The sequence below is a fragment of the Bos mutus genome, chromosome 25 (assembly GCF_027580195.1).
Source record: "Bos mutus isolate GX-2022 chromosome 25, NWIPB_WYAK_1.1, whole genome shotgun sequence".
In the NCBI taxonomy this organism is placed as follows: Eukaryota; Metazoa; Chordata; class Mammalia; order Artiodactyla; family Bovidae; genus Bos; species Bos mutus.
Window position 1 is genome coordinate 16516186 of NC_091641.1, and position 19750 is coordinate 16535935.

At 48.4% G+C, this 19750-nt stretch overlaps 1 protein-coding gene across 2 annotated transcripts in view; it reads left to right on the top strand.

Moving 5' to 3' along the window:
* Window positions 1-19750, top strand: part of GSG1L (GSG1 like) — a 255354-nt gene that overhangs the window by 78621 nt on the left and 156983 nt on the right. For both annotated transcript variants that reach the window (XM_070362262.1, XM_070362263.1), the window contains exon 2: window positions 8711-8758. In XM_070362262.1, coding sequence (XP_070218363.1) covers window positions 8711-8758 — 48 coding nt within the window. The remainder of the gene's footprint in view (window positions 1-8710; window positions 8759-19750) is intronic.

A 19750-nucleotide genomic window follows, 5' to 3' on the forward strand; every position in this document is an offset into this window, starting at 1 on the left:
TTTGAGCAAACTCCAGAACATAGTGAAGGACAGGGAGGCCTGGCGTGCTGCAGTTCATGGGGTTGCCCAGAGTTGGACACGACTTACTGATTGAACAACAACAGCAGCTCCACTAGAGGTGGGGGTGGTGGGTGCAGAGAGAAAAAAATGACTGACCATGGAGCAACAATTTTAAAGCTGGGATGGGGACATGGGACTCTCATTCTAGCCTCTCTGCTTTTGCAAAGGATAGGAACTCCCCATATTATAATGGTTAAAAAGTGTATTTCAGAGACAGTGTTGAATCGCTGGAGTCCAAACAAGCTAGTCTGGCTGTGGAATGCCCTTGGTCCCCCCTCCTCTGTACAAGTCAGTCTCCTTCATGATGGAAAGCACTTTGGAAAGATGCAGACCTGGGTCCAACTTGCAGTTCTCCTGCTCCCTGGCTGTGTAACCTTGGGTAGGTCACTTTGCTTGTGTGAGCCTCAGTTTCCTCATCTGTAAAGTGGGGATGAATACTGACTTCATACAGTGGTGATGTGTACCAGGTTCTTAGCATGCTGCTTGCTCTGGACTCTTCTTGGGTCACTGGATCCTCTAGCTTCTACCTAGTGGTGGATAGATCTGCTATTTACAGTGCCACAGGGGCCAAGCTGTGCCGGAAGTAGAAGGGGACAGTGTCCTGGGAGGTGAAACACTGGAAATTCAGGGAGACATCCCTTCAGGGTGGGGCAGGTGGTTGGTGGATAATACTGGATTTGTGGTGGGGGAGCTGGCGAACTTGAAGGCTAGGGATGGGTCAAATATGGGGAAATGGAGGGAGAGAAGATGTTGAGATTGAGAGGTGGGAAAAGGGAGGTTGTATATCTGAACCACCAGGCAACAAGCAGCAGAAAAGGAGGTGAGAGGTGGCCATGAAAAATATCACCTCCGGCTGATCTCCGGGCTCCAAGCCCTCTGCGTCTTGGCGGCTGTGAGGCTGGAATGCCTCTCTGATTGCCTCTCTCCTCTCAGGCGGGCCCCGAGATGCTCTAGAGCTCAGTTTCTGGTCTCACCTTGACCTGCAGGTGTGATGGCCACATCTGTAGGGTTCTGTAGAGCCGCCCCCATATGGTGTCATCCTTGGCAAAGGCCATTTGTGAAATGCTCTTCATTTACTCATTCCATCACCATGTCATGTCCGGAGCACCTGTTACTGTACAGCCTGTGAGGACACAGCAGCAAATGAGACACGTGGTCACGGAGCTTCCACTTGTCTCAGAGATGCTATCTGGGCAGTGTTTATTTACTAATTTTAATTTTCATATAGTTGATTTACAATGTTGTATTAATTTCTGCTGTACTGCAAGGTGATTTAGTTATACACACACACACACATGTAGATTCTTTTTATATTCTTTTCCATTATGGTTTATCACAGGATGTTGAATATGGTTGTCTGTGGTGTACAGTGGAACCTTGCTGTTTATCCATTCTACATATAAGAGCTTACATCTGCTAACCCCAACCTCCCGCTCCATCCCTCCCCCACCCCCCTGCCCCTGAGACCTGCCAGTTTGTTCTTTATGTCCATGAGTCTATTTCTGTTTCACAGATAGATTAATTTGTGTCATATTTTAGACTCCATGTATAAGTGATCTATGGTACTCATCTTTCTTTTTTACTTACTTCACATAGTATGATAGTCTCTGGTTGCATCCATGGTGCTGCAAATGGCATTATTGCCTTCTTTTTTATGGCTGAATGGTATCCATTGTATATATGCAACACATCTTTATCCATTCATCAGTTGACTGACATCTAGGTTGCTTCCATGCCTTGGCTATTGTGAATATTGCTGCTATGAACATAGGAGTGCATGTATCCTTCTGACTTAGTTTTGTTTGAGTATATGCGTCTGAATACTGTTCAGATGAGCTGGGAAATGTCCTCTTTTGGTGCAAGGATTCTGAGCACTTGATACATACACTTTAACATTAGATCAGTGGCTCCATGAGGGCGGGCACTTGCCTTCTGGTTCACTGCTGCGTCCCCAGCACCTTGAGTGGTGCCTGACACATAGTAGGTGCTCAATGAATGTTCACTGAGTATAATTGCATGAATATCAAACACTGGTATTGGGAACCAAAGAGAAGAATATTTTTAGGGCTCAAAATTAATCCCAACATCCTCAAGTATCACTGCTGGTTGTGATTGGATTCCTAGGATTGAGAGAGAGAGAGAGAGAGAGAGAGAGAGAGAGAGGGAGTGGTTTCATCTGCACTGTCGAATTGTTTCCAGAATGGTCCAGAATGTGGTCAAGCCCACAGCCCAGGCATATCTATGTGTATATATAACCCATGTAGAGGAAAAGTCCACATGCATCCCGTAGAGGACCCAGACGATAAACACATGACCACATGCATACACAAGATCATTTTAGATGGAGATTGTGGTAAGGTTATGAAAGAGAGAAGCATGCAGGGTGAGGGGATGAGGGTGATGGCTAAGGAGGGGTGAGGGCCACCGTGGGTAGGGATGGCATACGGGTTGTTGGCTGTTCACCCCTCCACATCTGTCCTCTGCCCCCTGTGCCATGAGAGACTGCCCTACTCAGGTGCAGTGTGCAGACTCCTGCATCCTCTGCTTTCTCTTGGGTTCCAGCCAGCGGGAGGCATCGGCAGGAAATCAGAGGGCAGAAGGGGGAGAAAGCTTGGGTTGAGACTTCCCTGGTGGTCCAGAACCTGCCTGCCAGTGCAGGGGACACGAGTTTGATTGCTGGGCCGGGAAGATCCCACGTGCCGCAAGGCAACAAAACCCGTGCGCCACGACTGCCAGAGCCCACTCGCTCCAGAGCCCGTCCTCCGCAGCCGGAGAGGCCACCGCAAGGAGAAGCCACCGCAAGGAGAAGCCCGTGCACCGTATCGAAGAGTAGCCCCTGCTCACCACAGCTAGAGAAAGCCTGAGTGGAGCAGTGAAGAGCCAGTGCGGCCAAAAAAATGAAAATAAATCCATTTTTTAAAAAGTTGGGGTGGTCCTCCTACCTTGTCTAGTTCTCACCCTGTTGAAGTTTGACAGTGACCACATTCCTCTAAGGACTGTGTGGTCCCCAGATCAGCAGCATCAGCAGGCCCTGGGAATTTGTCAGAGATGCAGCTTCTCAGGTCCTACCCCAGAGTTTCTGGTTCTGATACCTGTTTCGGCACGGCTGAACTCCAAGAGGCATGTCCTCTCTGTGGCTTCACCTCTCGCAGCCTCCTTTCCCTCCCCAGCCCCTTCAGGCTGGAGCTGAGGGCTCCCTGCTGTTGCTGGCCCCTCACCCCTGTCCCCACGTCTGTGAATAGACCCTTCGCTCAGCAGTCTGCGGCGAGCCCCTTCCAGAGTGCCATCTGTTTCCTGCCGGGACCCTGACCGGTCCAGATGGCCAGGATGTTAATTCATATTCCTTTAGACAGAGCGTACACCCTCTAGGTTACCCAGTCCACACAGGCTTCCCCAGTCATTCCTGGGTATTGAGAGCTCATGAATTGGCTACCCTTGCGTTGGGGCTGGGTGCCAAGTCCTATCCGTTGACCACGGACCTTGGAGCGAGAGACAAGGATGAAGATCCTCGTGCAGGATGTTTCCCTTTGAGGCTATGGTGGGTCTGAGTCACTTCTTACAGGCGAAGTGCTTCCCATGAGTTTATTTCTCTGGTCCTCATGGGACTGAATATCCATTCTCTGGGATAGTAGGAAATTCAGACTTCACATAATGGAGGTTCCCTCCCAGCCCTGCGGTGATGTGAAGTTTTCAGGACTTTTGGGAGAACCTCTGGTCTTCTGGGAGAAGGCGGTCAGAGGGGCTCAGAGGCGGAGGGAGTGACGGGCCAAAGGGCATCTTCAAGGGGGCACAAATGAGGCAGCTAGCAGGCAGTGTCCAGGGGTTTGAGGGGAACAGTGGAAGGCGTGGGGCCATAGGGGAACCCCTTTATCCCTGAAACTACCACTTGGCTGGACTCCTGGCTGCTGAGTGGCCCTTGCCTTGCCACCTGCTGTTGGCACTGACCCCTACGGATCCACCCTGTAATAAGCACTATGGAAACACTAGCATCCGTGATTGTCATTTTTCTAGATAGGGAAACTGAGGCACCAAAAGGTTTGTGTTGATGTTGCACGTCTAGTAAGGGATGGAGCCAGGCTGGAACCCAGGCAGGTCTGGCTCCATGGCCACGTGCCACCAACTCCGTGGTGGTGGGCCACAGGTCAGTCTTGTCTTTCCTCTCACGAAGTCCCATGTCTTCTCTGACCCCTGTGTGGAAGGCGACAATGATGACAGTCACCATCTCCTAAGCTCCTACTCTTTTTTTCTTAAAAAAATTTGCATTTATGTGTTTGTTTGGCTGTGCCAGGTCTTAGTTGCGTCACGTGGAATCTTTAGTTGCAGCACGTAGCATCTTTTTAGTTGCAGCATGCAAACTCTTGGTTACAGCATGTGGGATCTATTTCCATGACCAGGGATCGAACCCGGGCCCCCTGCATTGGGAGCGTGGAGTCTTAGCCACTGGGCCACCAGGGAAGTCCCTAAGCTCTCACTCTGTTCTAGGCGTCCTAAGTTCTTTGCCCATGTTGAATCTTTCTAACACCCCTACAGGTCTGTGCCTGTTCTACAGACTAGGAACTCAAGGTCCAGAATGACTGGGCACTCATGTGACAGGAAGTGATGGAGTCAGGATTTGGGCCCAGCCCTACTGATTCCAGGGCTCAGGCCTTGGCCCCCTGCTCTCCTGCCCCATAAACACTGCTGCTTGAAGGAGTGTCCAGTGCGATAGCACCGACCACCACTAAAATGACTTACTATTGCTTTCCTAATGCTGAAAATTGAGATTTTTATTTAAAAATATATATTTAAAATAAGATATATGTATTTAAAAAAATATAAAATAAATATGTTTATTTTTGGCTGCGCTGGGTCTTTGTTAACGTGTGCTGGCTTTCTCTCGCTGTGGCGAGCGGGGGCTTTTCTTCCGTGTGGTGCGCGGGCTTCTCATTGCTGTGGCTTCTGTTGTTTTGGAGCACAGGCTCCAGGATGCATAGGCTTCATTTGTGGCTTAATTTCCCCGAGGCATGTGGGGTCTTCCTAGATTAGGGATTGAACCAATGTTCCCTGCATTAGCAGGCAGATTCTTAACCACTGGACCACCAGGGAAGCTTCAAAAATAGATGTTTTTACAGATCAGATTAGAGTGTGAATCTTACCCTGGTTGTCTGACTAGAATCACCTGGGGGCTTTAAAAACCCACTGATGTTTAGGCCTCCTGGTGACCAACTAAATCAGAATGTCTGTGGGTGGGCTTCCCAGGGCTGAGAACCACTTACGCTGGGTGACCTTTAGGATCCTTCCTGGCTTCCCTGGTGGCTCAACTGATAAAGATTCTGTCTACAATGCATGTGAAATGCTGGGCTGGATGAAGCACAAGCTGGAATCAAGATTGCCGGGAGAAATACCAATAACCTCAGATACGCAGATGACGCCACCTTAATGCAGAAAGTGAAGAAGAACTAAAGAGCCTCTTGATGAAAGTGAAAGAGGAGACTGAAAAAGCTGGCTTAAAACTCAACATTCAAAAAACTAAGATCATGGCATCCAGTCCCCTTATCTCATGGCAAATAGATGGGGAAACAATGGAAACAGTGACAGACTTCATTTTCTTGGGCTCCAAAATCACTGCAGATAGTGACTGCAGCCATGAAATTAAAAGACACTTGCTCCTTGGAAGAAAAGCTATGATCAACCTAGACAGCTTATTAAAAAGCAGAGACATTAGTTTGCCAACAAAGGTCCGTCTAGTCAAAGCTATGGTTTTTCCAGTAGTCATGTATGTATGTGAGAGTTGGACTATAAAGAAAGCTGAGTGCTGAAGAATTGATGCTTTTGAACTGTGGTATTGGAAAAGACTCTTGAGAGTCCCTTGGACTGCAAGGAGATCAAATCAGCCAATCCTAAAGGAAATCAGTCCTGAATTTTCATTCATGGAAGGACTGATGCTGAAGCTGAAACTATAATACTTTGGCCACCTGATGGGAAGAACTGACTCATTGGAAAAGACCCTGATGCTGGGAAAGATTGACAGCAGGAGGTGAAGGGGACGACAGAGGATGAGATGGTTGGATGGTATCATCGACTCTATGGACATGAGTTTGAGCAAGCTCTGGGAGTTGGTGATGGACAGGGAGGCCTGGTGTGCTGCAGTCCATGGAGTTGCAAAGAGTTGGACATGCCTGAGTGACTCAACTGAACCAAACTGCACTGCAATGCAGGAGACCTGGTTTTCACCCCTTGGTTGGGAAGATCCCCTGGAGAGGAAGATGGCAACCCACTCCAGTATTTCTTGCCTGGTTCAATCCCTGGTCTAGGAAGACCCCACATGCCTCGGGAGATTCAGCCACAACTGAAGCCTGTGTGTCCTGGAACCTGTGCTCTGAAACAAGATCCCATGGACAGAGGAGTCTGCTGGGCTGCAGTCCGTGGAGTTGCAAGAGTCAAACACAACTGAGCAGCTAAACCACCATCATCACCAGCTTTCTGCTTCTGTGGTTCAAGGAAGGTATGCTGCCCTCAGGTGGCGGTCACAGGCCACAGCTCCATGATCTAATTGACAAGCCTCCGTGCAAACAGATAAGCGCACTTGTCTTCAGTTTTATACCCAAACAAAATCCCTTGTTCCACATATAGACTTAATAATGATTGTAAAAGGCATTAACATTTTTAGAACTACTTCTAAAAGCAATTAGCCAATATGTTAGTTTTATACCTTTCTCACAAATGGTTAGCTAACTTTTATCATGGAACTAAGGGTTTAGAGCCCAAAAAAATCTCTTCCGAGTTCGGGTTTTTGTCATTAGACTTGTTGACCGTTGATATATCCAGGCTTTCTTATGTCATCACTATTATTTGTCCTTAAACCTCAGCTTTGCCCTGCACAGGCAGTGTGGGCAATTTTGACCATCTCTGCTCAAACATCTTCAGTTTGGTCTTGTCCACGTGGTTGGAAATGGAAGCGTGAGAGTCATTTTATTTAGGCCCCTAGAGGATTTTCCCCATGTATGTGGAGGTATGTTCTCAGAGAGTTGCTTTCAGGACCCTGAAGCTCTGCAAATGGGAATAGATAGCTGGAAAAACTTCAGGGCATGGAGTTTGGAGCCTATGGACCTGGGTTGAATGTGTCACTTACTGCCTATGTGGTCTTGAGCAAGTCACTGAAAGTTCAGAGCCTCAGTTTGCTTGTCTCTAAAATAGGGATTCTCAGAACTACATTGCAGGCTGTAAAGGATTAAAGAGAAAGCAAACATACTTTTACAATAAAACTACTCAACAAACTAGGAATAGAAGAGAGCTCTGCCAGTTGATAAAGAGTATCTATGAAAGGAATATCAATGTGTGTATGCTCCGCCATGTCCGATTCTTTGTGACCTCATGGACTGTAGCCTGCCAAACTCCTCTGTCCATGGAATTGTATATAGTATATATACATTCTTGTATATAGTACATTATAAGAATCCACTAAAAACTACTAGAATAAATGAATTCAGCAAGATTTCAAGGTACAAAGTCAGAACAAAAGTCTATAAAAAATATTTTAATTTCTTTTAGAATCAAAGAAAAAGAGAAAAATTTCAATACACTGAGTTGGGTAAAAAGTTGATTCCAGTGTTTCCGTAAGGTATTATGGAAAAACCTGAACAAACTTTTTGGCAAACCAGAAATAATGTTAATGTATTAATCTTTAACCAATGCACTTGTTAAAATATAATTTCTAATTTAATTTTTTGTTGAGGAAGAGACCCCAAAGGCGAAAGAGCCTAGGGTCCACAAAGTCTTAATGGGGCCCTTGCTGCTCATATGAATTTGACGGTAAAAATCTTCCCTCTCTAGGGAAAATTTTCTTTGAGAGGAAAAATATAACAAAGAAAGTTTAAGGTGATGCATTCAAAATCCATGCATTATTAAAATGTTAGTCATTCAGTTCTGTCTGACTCTTTGTGACCCATGGACTGTGGCCTGCCAGGCTCCTCTGTCCATGGAATTCTCCAGGCAAGAATGCTGGAGTAGGTTGCCATTCTCTTCTCCAGGGCATCTTTCCTGACCCAGGGATCGAACCCAGGTCTCCTACATTGCAAGCAGATTCTTAACCATCTGAGCCACCAAGGAACCCTGGGAGGGGAGGAGACAGGGATGGAGTGTGGATGGAGAGGCCGATGGAGGCCAGTCCTGAGTCCATGTAAAGGAATCTGGGCTTGATTTTGGGATGATATTTTGAGCAGGAGTGTGTGTTCTTGCGTGTGTGCCTGTGACATAATGTATGGTGTGAAAATACCCTCCAGCTGCAGTGTGGAGAGTGGATCAGGCAGAGGCCCAGGGAGCCCAGTGATGGCTTCTGCCCTTGTCCTGCTGAGCCTGGATGGGGTGGAGGCCGAGGAAAGGGCCACAGGGCTTTGAGGAGGTGCGAGCGATAATTCTGGATGGATTGCGCTGGGAGGTGACGGGAGGTGGCATCGCAGCGGGGGTTGTCCATTGAGTTTGCATCTTTGCCATCCACATTAATCATGGCGTTAGCTTTCTGGGAATTAAGGTTAGAGAAAGAGGCTGCTCAGGTTAGACATGCTTGGGTGGCGGCTCAGTCTGGGGCTCCTGGAAGGGGGAGAGGTGAAAGCCCGAAGCTCTCACTTCCTCTCATATTCTGAAAACCTTTCTTTTCTTTCTCCCCCCAAAGGTGAAAAATGCCGCAGCTTCATTGACCTGGCCCCGGCTTCAGAGAAAGGTAGGTGTGCCCAGCTCAGGCATGCAAGCCTCGCCCTCTGGGACACTTCCCGCAGCCCTGGGAGAGCCTGTCCATGAGCACCCCTGGGTGGTGGCGCCCCAGGGGGCCAGGATCCTGTTGCGAAGCTCTGAGTTCCTTAAGCAGTCAGAGCAGTGGGAGAGGCAGGTGGAGGGTCCTCATCTTGCCCCCTGCCACTCTCCCTACACACAGTAGGTGTGTGGTCCTGAGAATCCTTCCACTTCTATTACTTCTACAGCTTGCTGGGACTTTGGCGGAGGTAGAATGGGTGTGTGGAATTTGGGGTCAGGCAAGACAGTGCTGGGGGCATTGCCTCCCAGTGTAGGGTTTGTCCTTGGGAGGGAGGGAAGCCAGATGTTCTGTTTCTGTCCTCTCACAGGTGTGGGGAGGTCCAGCCTGATTGGACACTTCCTTTCAAAGAGGAGCCATTGGTGTTCAGGGCCGGATATCAGATTCTGAGCCCAGTGACACTCAGATAGGATGACTGGGAGTGGGCTGCAGCGTATGTAAGAGGCAGAATAGTCAGGATTACGTTTAGTTGGGAGTAAAGTGTAAGTAAGTGTTAGTCGCTCAGTTGTTTCCAACTCTTTGTGACCCCATGGACTGAGCCCACCAGGCTCCTCTGTCCATGGGATTCTCCAGGCAAGACTACTGGAATGGGTAGACATTCTCTTCTCCAGGAGAACTTTCCTGATCCAGGGATCAAACTCGGGTCTCCTGCATTGCAGGCAGATTCTTAACCGAGCCACCAGGTGACCCCAAATAACTGGCTTCAGTGGAGAAATGTGTTTATAGCTTTTATAAAGGTTTGAAATCCAGAGTGGATATGCTCCATACAGTCCTCAGGATCCCAGCACTTGAGGGCCCTCTCCATCATCCTTTGCCCTCTTGGTCTAAGAGGGCGGTTAGAACTCCAGCTGTCACATCTGTACTCCAGGCAACAGGATAGAGGAAGGGCAAAAAAGAACGGGCAAATCTTGCATGTCAGCTGGGTTCCCAGAAGTTGGCCCATGACATGGGCTCATTTTCTCTTTGCCAGAACTTGATTAGAGCTGCAAAGGAGTCAGGGAAATGAGGTCTTAATCAGCAACCGTGGGCTCAGCTAAAAGTCAGGGGTTCTATCATTGTGGGGAGCAGGAGAATGGATACTGGAGGCTGTGCTCTCACAAGAACATGGGGCAGGCTGCTTCCCCTCCTGCCTATGCCCCCCCACCAAGGAGAATCCCTGCCAAGAGAGAACAGGTGTGCAGGTCCCTTTAAACAGCCTGGAGATTAGGAGAGGGCTCTGGTTCTGGGAGTTGGGATCGGGAAACAGGCAGGAGTTCAGTCCTATATATTGAAGTCCTATATTTGTATACATCTTATACAAATATGGAGGGCCTTGGTAGGCACTGTCATTGTTCAGTCACTAAGTCATGTCTGACTCTTTTGTGACCCCATGGACTAGAGCCTGCCAGGCTCCTCCGTCCATGGGATTTCTCAGGGAAAAGTATTGGAGTGGGTTGCCATTTCCTCCTCCAGGGGATCTTCCTGACTCAGGGATTCAACCCATGTCTCCTGCATTGCAGGAGGATTCTTTACCACTGAGCTGCCAGGGAAGCCCTTGGCAAGCATGGGTCAGGGGAAATTAAGTCCAGGACATGTGGCCACCCACACCCCCTGCTGGTAGGGCTGAATTTGGGATTTCTTTGCAGTGTTAGGAGGTTTAAGAGCCTGGCGAGCTGGGACTGTAACCCCTCCAAGGTGTTGGCAGAGATGGCGTAGGCAGGGGGTGTGTGCCATTGAGGCTGATGACATTCCTATCTTGCACACACTGTCCCCTTGGAGAGCTCTGGCCAGGTGATAGCTTGTGAGACTGAGGGGCCTGTGACAGGAGGCCTGAAGTGCCCTCAGGCCCAAGAAGAGGCTGGGCTCCCCTGCTGAGCAAACTTGTGGCCGTGGGGACTGCCACCTCTGTTTCCTTTGCTTCCCTCCCACACTCCGTACCTGGCCCTTGTACTGCATCTTAAAAGTCGACACCTGCATATGGCCAGGGCTGAGCAACTCAGATTGTACCTCTCAAACTGAGATCTCCAGAAAATACTATGAATACAGCTGCCAATAAATGACTGATATTTGATTGTTTGGATACCATGTGCTGGGCACTGGGCCATGCACGTTGAATGTATTAACTTGGAAATCTCCCCACAACCTTGTGAAGAAGGGGCTGACTTTCTCACCCAACTTGAAAGATGAGGAAACGGAGGCTTAGAGACATTAAGCCACTCACATCTCACATCTCATAAGGCAGGGGTCCCCACCCCCTGGCCCATGGATGGGTGCTGGTCTGTGATTAGGGACTGGGTCACAGCAGGAGGTGAGTGGCAGGTAAGTGAGCAAAGTTTCATCTGTATTTATAACTGCTCCGCATCGCTCTCATTACTGCCTGAGCTCCGCCTCCTGTTAGATCAGCATCGGCATAATAAATGTAATGCACTTGAATTATTCAGAAATATCCCTCCCCGTGACCCTTGGTCTGTAGAAAAATTGTCTTCCACGAAATCAGTCCCTGGTGCCAAAAAGGTTGGGGATCGTGTCACAAGGGGTAGAGTGAATGTTCTACACCCCACTCTTGTACTGCATCTTAGAAGTCGATACCTTTAGGCAACCTCTGTGATGCCCATCCCGTAATCCCCAAGGCCTTGGAGTTTCTGGGTCACCTCTGCTCCAGATCTGACTTCCAGGAAGCATGACCCGTGTACTGGTGCTCAGTTGTTTAATCATGTCTGACTCTTTGCGGTCCCACGGGCTGCAGCACGCCAGGCTTCCTTGTCCTTCACCATCTCCTGGAGCTTGCTCAAATGCATGTCCATTGAGTCGGTGATGCCATCCAACCGTCTCATCCTCAGTTTCCCCCTTATCCTCCTGCCTTCAATCTTTCCCAGCATCAGGGTCTTTTCCAATGAGTCGGCTCTTTGCATCAGGTGGCCAAAGTATTGGAGCTTCAGCTTCAGTATCAGTCCTTCCAATGAATATTCAGGGTTGATTTCCTTTAGGATTGACTGGTTGGATCTCCTCGCAGTCCAAGGGACTCTCAAGAGTCTTCTCCTTGTGTGCACATGTAAATGTGTGTGCGTGTCTGGTTGAGGGTGAGGGTGTGCAGCCATAAGCAGGTGCTCCCGTGAGACTGTGCACATGTGTCTTATGTGTGTGCCTGCGTGCACACTGGTGGGTGAGTGTGGGCAGGGAGGCAGGTGTGTGTGTGCACAAAGGAGTGTGTGGATGTGTGTGCATGGGCATGTGTGTGCATGCACAGCAGCAGGTGGGTTTCTCTTGCCTCCTGCTGGGGGCATCAGAGCTTTATTTCTGCTTCTTTTATGAGGACCCAGGGCCCCAGAGAAGTTGTTTCTTTGTGTTTACTAGCCTTGTGATTTTACTTTCAGGGCTTGGCGGCCATGCAGAAGACCTTCCATCTGTGTATATTAAAGTGTTTATAAGGAGGCTGAGTGGGCTGGTTTTGCAGACCAATTTTCATGGACTTGCTGCCTCTCAAGCACTTAAGGTCTCCCTCGGGGCCAGAGGGGTTTGGTTGTGGTAGCTTGGTGGGCAGTTCCCAAGCCTCCTGGCCCCTCCCAGGGGCACCTGCAGGAACATAATGCTCCTTGACCCTCTGTGTGCTCACTGAGTCCTCCCCATGTTGACTGTCCATTTCACAGATGAGGAGCCTGAGCTTCAGAGCGGGAGGGATTGGTTCTGGGTCACGGCAATGTTGGAGCCCACGTGTGTTCTCTCCCTAAGAGCACTCTTCTGCCAGATTGTGACTTCACCCCCCTTCCCCTGTGACTTCCTGCCTGCTCTGCAAAATCCAATCATAATCATTAGTGTTAGGTGACACTAACAAGGACTGGCTTTCCTGCAGTGCTTGCCACGTGCCAGGCACTGTTGTGAGAACTTTACACCCATTGGCTCATTTAATCCCCATTTTACAGATGAGGAGACTAAGGTCTAGAGAGTTAATTGACTTGCCCAAGGTCACATAGTTAGGATGCTGGGATTTGAACCTGAGCCATCTGGCGCTTAAATGCCTGGTTCTTCTGCTAAAAAGCTAGGCCTTTCGCGCCTGTGTGTGAGTGTGTGATTGTGTGTGTGTGTGAGTATGTGTGATTGAGGCGCTTCTCAAAATGGCCCCCGTCTTTGCCATTTTCTCCAATACTCTCCTGTCTTTTCCTCCCCTACTCTCTCCCCTGGCAAAATATGTGTCTGTCATCAGAGTTTTTACCATGGCATATTTTCGTTAGTTCTCCTGATCATTCTAGCTTTCTGCTTCATGTGGGAAATCACTTTCCATTTTAAACCAGCCTAAGCCACATCCACGTTTCATCTGGATTCCTGCCACAGTCTCTTAACGGGTTATGCCTTTTTATTTTTGCCCCCTGTTTCACTGGTGGCCAGAATGATCTTTTGAAAGCATAAATCATCTCATGTGGTTCCCTGTTTAAAACCCTCCTTTGGCTCCCATCTCGCTCAAAGGAAAAATCAGCATCCTTATTGTGGCCTGTGTGGTCTAGGGGATCCGGCCCTGGACATACAGGAGCCCTTCTCCTGAGACCTCCCCCTGTTACCACACTGCAGTCTCCAATATCTTTTTTGTTGCTGTCCAGTTGCTAAGTCATGTCTGACTCTTTGCGACCCCATGGACTGCAGCACGCCAGGCTTCTCTGTCCTTGACTGTCTTCTGGAGTTTGCACAAACTCATGTCCATTGAGTTGGTGATGCTATCTAACCATCTCATTCTCTGTCTTCCTCTTCTCCTCCTGCCCTCAATCTTTCCCAGCATCAGGGTCTTTTCCAGTGAGTCAGCTCTTCGCATCAGGTGGCCAGAGTATTGGAGTTTCAGCTTCAGCGTCTGTCCTTCCAATGAATGTTCAGGATTGTTTTCCTTTAGGATAGACTGGTTTGATTTCCAAGGGACTCTCAAGAGTCTTCTCCAGCACCACAAAGTCCTGACTGTTCCTTGACTCGGCCAAGCTAGTGTGTGCCCCAGGACTTTTGCACTTGTTTCCTATCCTGGGAACACTGTTTTCTCCGCTCTGGGCACAGCTGCTTCCTTCTCATCACTTGAATGTCATATCTTCCTTTAACATCCTTAGAGCAGCCCTTCCTCTTACCATGTTCTTTGCCACTCCCTTCTCTGTTTTGTTGTCTTTACATCATATATGAAATGTGTCCAGTGCTTCTTTGATTAACAATGGTCTCCCCTGACAGACTGTCAGTTCCATGAGGGCAGGAATTCTGTCTTGTTTGTGACTCACTGTATTCCCGGGGGCCAGAGCAATGCTGGCAATATTGAATTAATCAAAATATGAACATTGATTTTTTTTTTTTCTGTATACACTTGTTATCAAAATTATAGCAATTCTTACATGTACAAATGAGAAATGAAAGTCTCTTATAAGCCCACCCTTAGATATTCACTGGTAATGGTTTGATTTATGAGTCCTTGAAGAAGAATAGAAGGATGAAAGATAGGTAGGTAGATAGATAAATACACACATATGTGTGCACACACACACACACACGGAGGCTTCTCTGGTGGTTCAGACAGTAAAGAATCCTCCTTCAATTCAGGAGACCCGGGTTTAATTCCTGGGTCGGGAAGAGTCCCCTGGAGAAGGGAATGGCTACCGACTCTAGTGGCTACTCTAGTGTTCTTGTCTGGAGAATTCCATAGACAGTGGAGCCTTGCGAGCTACAGTCCATGGGATTGCAGAGTTGGACACGACTGCGTGACTCACACTCACACACACACACACACACAGATATATACAGTAAGTCTCCTACATATGCCCCTTCAAGTTTCAAACTTTCAAAGATGCGAACATGCATTCCATCAGTGTCAGGCATGAGTGAAATTTCAGCCTGCCCTCCGTCTCCTATTGCTGACGATCCTTCAGCTCCACCGTCTCCCACCTCCTCTCCCTCCTCCAGCCAATAGCTCTTCTTGCCTGTTCACTTGATGCCAGCCCCTGTGTGCCCGCTGTTTCACTGTACTTTTCAAGGTACTGTACTGTGAGATTAAAACTGTTTTATTTTCTGTGTTTGATTTTTGTGTATTATTTATGTGAAGAGTATTACAAACCTATTACAGTACAGTGCTACATAGCCACTTGTGTTAGTTGGGTACCTAGGCAAACTTTGTTGGACTTATGAACCAACTGAATTTAGTAATGTGCTTTCACAATGAAACTCATTTGTATGTAGGGGACTTACTGTATTCTTATATACCTGTATAAAATTGTGGATTGTCTTTATATCAGTACATAGAACTCACCTTCATCTTTTGGAACAACTGTGTAATAGCCCATCACATAGAGACAATTTATTTAATCAGGCCTTGTAGCTGGACATTCGGATTACATCCCTGGTACACTTTGAGAATCTTGTATCATAGCTGAATAATAGCAACCTGTACACACATCTTTCTCCCTTACAAGAACGGGGCCCTCCAGGGCTCAGCCCAGGAGGGCTCAGGAGCCCTGCTGCCAGAGCAGAGTAATAGGTTCTCTGACAAAGATCTTCCCAGCAGGCCATGGGAGGCAGAGGAGGAGGAATGAAAGATGCTTGAGCAGTTTATGAAGATGAAGTGTGCAAATGCAGATAAACAGCAACGTTTGTGTGTTGTGAACTTGATATGAAAATACAGAGGAAAAACTTCCTAATCTTCTGCTTAAAGCTTCCTTTATCTCTCCAAGTCTCAGTCTCTTGTTCCCTGGGGCCAGATTCTCCTACCAAATAATGTGACCAACTGGATAATCGTCAAGCCCGCATATTGGTCAGCAATGGCCACCATAATGCTGTATAACTAACCATCTCCAAACTTGGTGGCACTTGGCTCTTTTTTTTTTTGCTTGCATGTCTGGGGTTGACTTAGGTTTAACTGATGTAGACTGTCTGAGTTCCAGGATGTAGACTGGGCTCAAGTCTGTTCCATGTATATTCATCTTAGGGACCAGGTTGTTGTTCAGTCGCTCAGTTGTGTCCGACTCTTGCGACCCCACGGGCTGCAGCATTCCAGGCTTCCCTATTCTTCACCATCTCCTGGAGCTTGCTCAAACTCATGTCCATTGGTCGGTGATGCCATCCAACCATTTTGTCCTCTATCATCCCCTTCTCCCACCTTCGGTCTTCCCCAGCATCAGGGTCTTTTCCAGAGTTGCCTCTTTGCATCAGGTGGGCTTCAGTCTCAGACTAGGGGCCAGGTAGAGGGAACAAAAATGCAACGTGGCTAACTGCACAAGCATGTGTAAAACCTTTGCTTGCATCCTATCTGCGAACATCCTATTGGCTAAAGCAAGTCATGTGGTTGCAAACATCAATGGGGCAAGAAATGCATGACCCATCCAGAGGGGAAGATGGAGCGGGAATAAATATTTGCTGAATGGTAGTCTAATCACCTGGGTCACCACCCCTGGGTCTGACCACAGTCTTTAAGGATGATTGGCAGCTGGTTGTGCTGAAACTGGCCCAGCTGGATTTCTGGATGTATATGTGTAGGGATGACTCATTAAAATTTTTTTTTTTTTTTTTTTGGCTGTGCTGAGTCTTCGTTGCTTTGCACAGCTAGTTGCAGTGAGCAGGGGCCCCTCTCTCGTTGCAGTGCTTGGGCTTCTCATTGCGGTGGCTTGTCTTCTGGAGCACAGGCTTCAGGTGCGCAGGCTTCAGAACTTGTGGCTCACTGGGCCCTAGAGCTCCGACTCAGTAATTGTGGCGCACGGGCTTAGTTGCTCCACAGCATGTGTTATCCTCCTGGGCCAGGGATGGACTCCATGTCCCCTGCATTGGCAGGCAGAGCCACCAGGGAAATCCTGAGGGTGACTCATTAATTTGCTTATCAAGGTCTCCTCTGTTTATTGTCATCCCAAAGTGACTTATTTATTTGTCCCAAAGTGCCCTAAATGCTTGGGGGGAGGTAACGGCTGTTCATTCCCCCACCAACCAACCAGTCGAGCTGCCCCTGTGTGCCCGTCATCTGCACACAGGGCTTCCAATTCAACACAGATTTTCTGAGCACCTACTGTGATCCAGGCTGTGGGCTAGGCTTTGGTCAGGGGAGTGTGGGGATGAATGAAGTGAAAGTCCCTGCCCTACCGGAGTGGGAGACAGCTATGTACATGGCGATCAGGCATTGTGGAAGGGCTCCAGCCAAGTGACAAAGAGGATGCCACCTTCCAGTACAGAAGGCTGGGGACATGATGGCTGCCACCTTTGATCCTGCCACAGTGGGGTAGGGTCCATGAGGATTCTGTCCTTTTCTTATATTAACTGCTCCCATCTCTCAGTAGAGCCCTGTCTTATCATTTGTTAAGGTGTGGTGTGGGGAAAATTCCCAGCTCCTAAATCTGAGGTTGGAGCTCCCACTCGAAGGTGGGTGGGTTCTCACTGTGAATGAGTGGTTGAATGAAGAAGGAAGGAAGGAAGGAAGGAAGGAATTGAGCCTGTCATGATTCATATTTGCCATCAAGGCTGCACCAGTAACCACTCACTGTGATTCTTCAATGTCCATTCATACACACCGTGGAGTGCTGTGTTATCGCAGCATAGATGCTGGGCAAATGAAGCCAGAGTCGCAGGGACCCATTGTACGTGATCCCATTTGTATAAAACTGGAAAATAGGCAAAACAGATCTCCGCTGTCAGAAGCCAGGACAGAGATTGTCCTTGAAGAGCAGGTGTGACTGAAAGGGAGCCCGTGGAGGGCTCTGGCAGCTGGCGAGGTTCTGTTTCTTAATCTGGGTGATAGTTACATGGATGTGTTCAATTTATGAAAGTTCATCAAGCTGTACTTTTGTGATCTATGCTCTTTTCTGTATATGCGATACTTCCATAGGAAGTCAAAGAAAAATTTCCCACACTGAATTCTAAATTATCTTTCTAAAGTGAAAATCCAGCTCCATCAGCCTCCTGCTTAAAAGCCTTTCCTGGCTCCAGACATACACCATGTAACAGGACCTTCGTGTTCTGATGTGTGCCTGTTCCGCTCCACCTCCTACAGCCCCTCATGTGGGTCTTGTACATTTCTCCCCAAACTCTCCATCATCGCTCATGCCTCTGTGCCTTTGCATATTCTCTTCCCTCTGCCGACCTGGCAAACTTCTGTGTATCCTTTAAAACCCACTTGAGACATGACATCTTCTGAAGGTACTCAGGCTTCCTAGATGGCTCAGCTGGTAAAGAACTTGCCTGCCAATGCAGGAGATGCAAGAGACACGAGTTCGACCCCTGGGTCAGGAAGATCTCTTGGAGAAGGAAATGGCAACCCGCTCCGGTATTCTTCTTGCCTGGAGAATCCCATGGATGGAGGAACCTAGTGGGCTACAGTCCATGGGGTCGCAAAGAGCTAGACATGATTGAGTGTGCACGCACACATGTAGGGCTCATCTTATTAGAACCCATCACTCCGCCTTGTGGTGATCTCCTCTACCAGACTGGACACTCCCTGAGGACAGGCACTACATCTTCTCTAGATTTCTAGTGGCTCCTATGCTGACATGGAGTTGGCACACAGCAAGGATTTAATAGAGGTTTGTTGAATGAAGGAAGAAAGGAAGGAAAGAAGGAAGGAAGGAATGAGGGCCATGTTCTAGACACTGGCTGTCCTATCTGGCTTTGGAAACCTGGATCGCAACTCCGGAAGCCGTGGTCTCTTCCATCCCGTCTGGGCTGAGTTGTGTTTTAAGGCATCTCTGTCTGCTTCCTGCTCGTGTTTCCCAGAGAGCTGGGATTTCTGGCGGCCACCAGCTGGCAATTTCTGTGAAACAATCTCCAAAGCTTGTAAGTTTCATTTGTTTAATATTTCAGGGATGTGTAACAAGGTGGTGGCTCCGCGACCACAGTCCCGAGTCTTGCGTGAGTCATTTCTCACTTGAGTTCCTTAATTGTCTCTTGTTGGTTCCCTCAACCTCTCTGTTCTCTGTCTGAAATCGATTTACAGTTCTGCTGCTCACTTAATTTATTTAGTGCGTTTTATTGATTTATGCCATAGAACTGAAACGTGCATAGATCAGAACATGCTGAAGGGAAGGGAGAGAAGAAACAGCTTCCACAGCTGCCCAGACTCTTGACACTGGAGCTGCGAGCGGGTCACCTGCCAGCTGCAGCCTGAACAGAGTCGCTGGTGCATCCTGGTGCCTGTATGTTAATCCTGGGTGATCTTTTCACCCTGGCTATTTGGGGACCTCCATGTGACCTTCACCTCTCAAAGATCCTGACTCTGTGAAGTCCTCTCTGGTCCCCAGACTGAGTTAGTTACACCAACTTTGGTCTCCTATGTTGCTTCAATTGTGTCCAACTCTTTGCAACCTGATGGACCATAGCCCGCCAGTCTCCTCTGTCCATGGAATTTTCCAGGCAAGAATACTGGAGTGGGTTGCTGTGCCCTCCTCCAGGGGATCTTTCTAACCCAGGGATCGAACCTGCTCTTACATCTGTCTCCACTGGCAGGCAGGTTTTTACCACTAGTACCACTGTGGTGGCTCAGATGGTAAAGAGTCCTCCTACAATGCAAGAAACCTGAGTTTGATCCCTGGGTTGGGAAGATCCCCTGGAGAAGGAAATGAGAATCCACTCCAGTATTCTTGCCTGGGAAATCCCATGGACAGAGGAGCCTGGGTGGGCTACAATCCATGAGGTTGCAGAGAGTTGGACACAAGTTAACGATTCAACAACTGGGCTCTTCCAGAGCCTGACCAAATGGGAACTCTGATTCTTTCATCTCAGTGAGTCACACTTCAGCACGCAAAGAGGCCGGAGCCCAGCCCGAGTGGTTCACATGTCCGTCTTTTCCTCTCACCTGCCATTCCCAGCCAGCATGGAGCTAATTCTAGGAGCCCTCTGACTGCGGGTGGGAATCATTGTCTGTCTGAATGGTCCTGCTGCTTCCATGGAGGTAGGAAAGGGATGGGATATTCCTACAGAAGGAGATCATTGCCTGGCCAT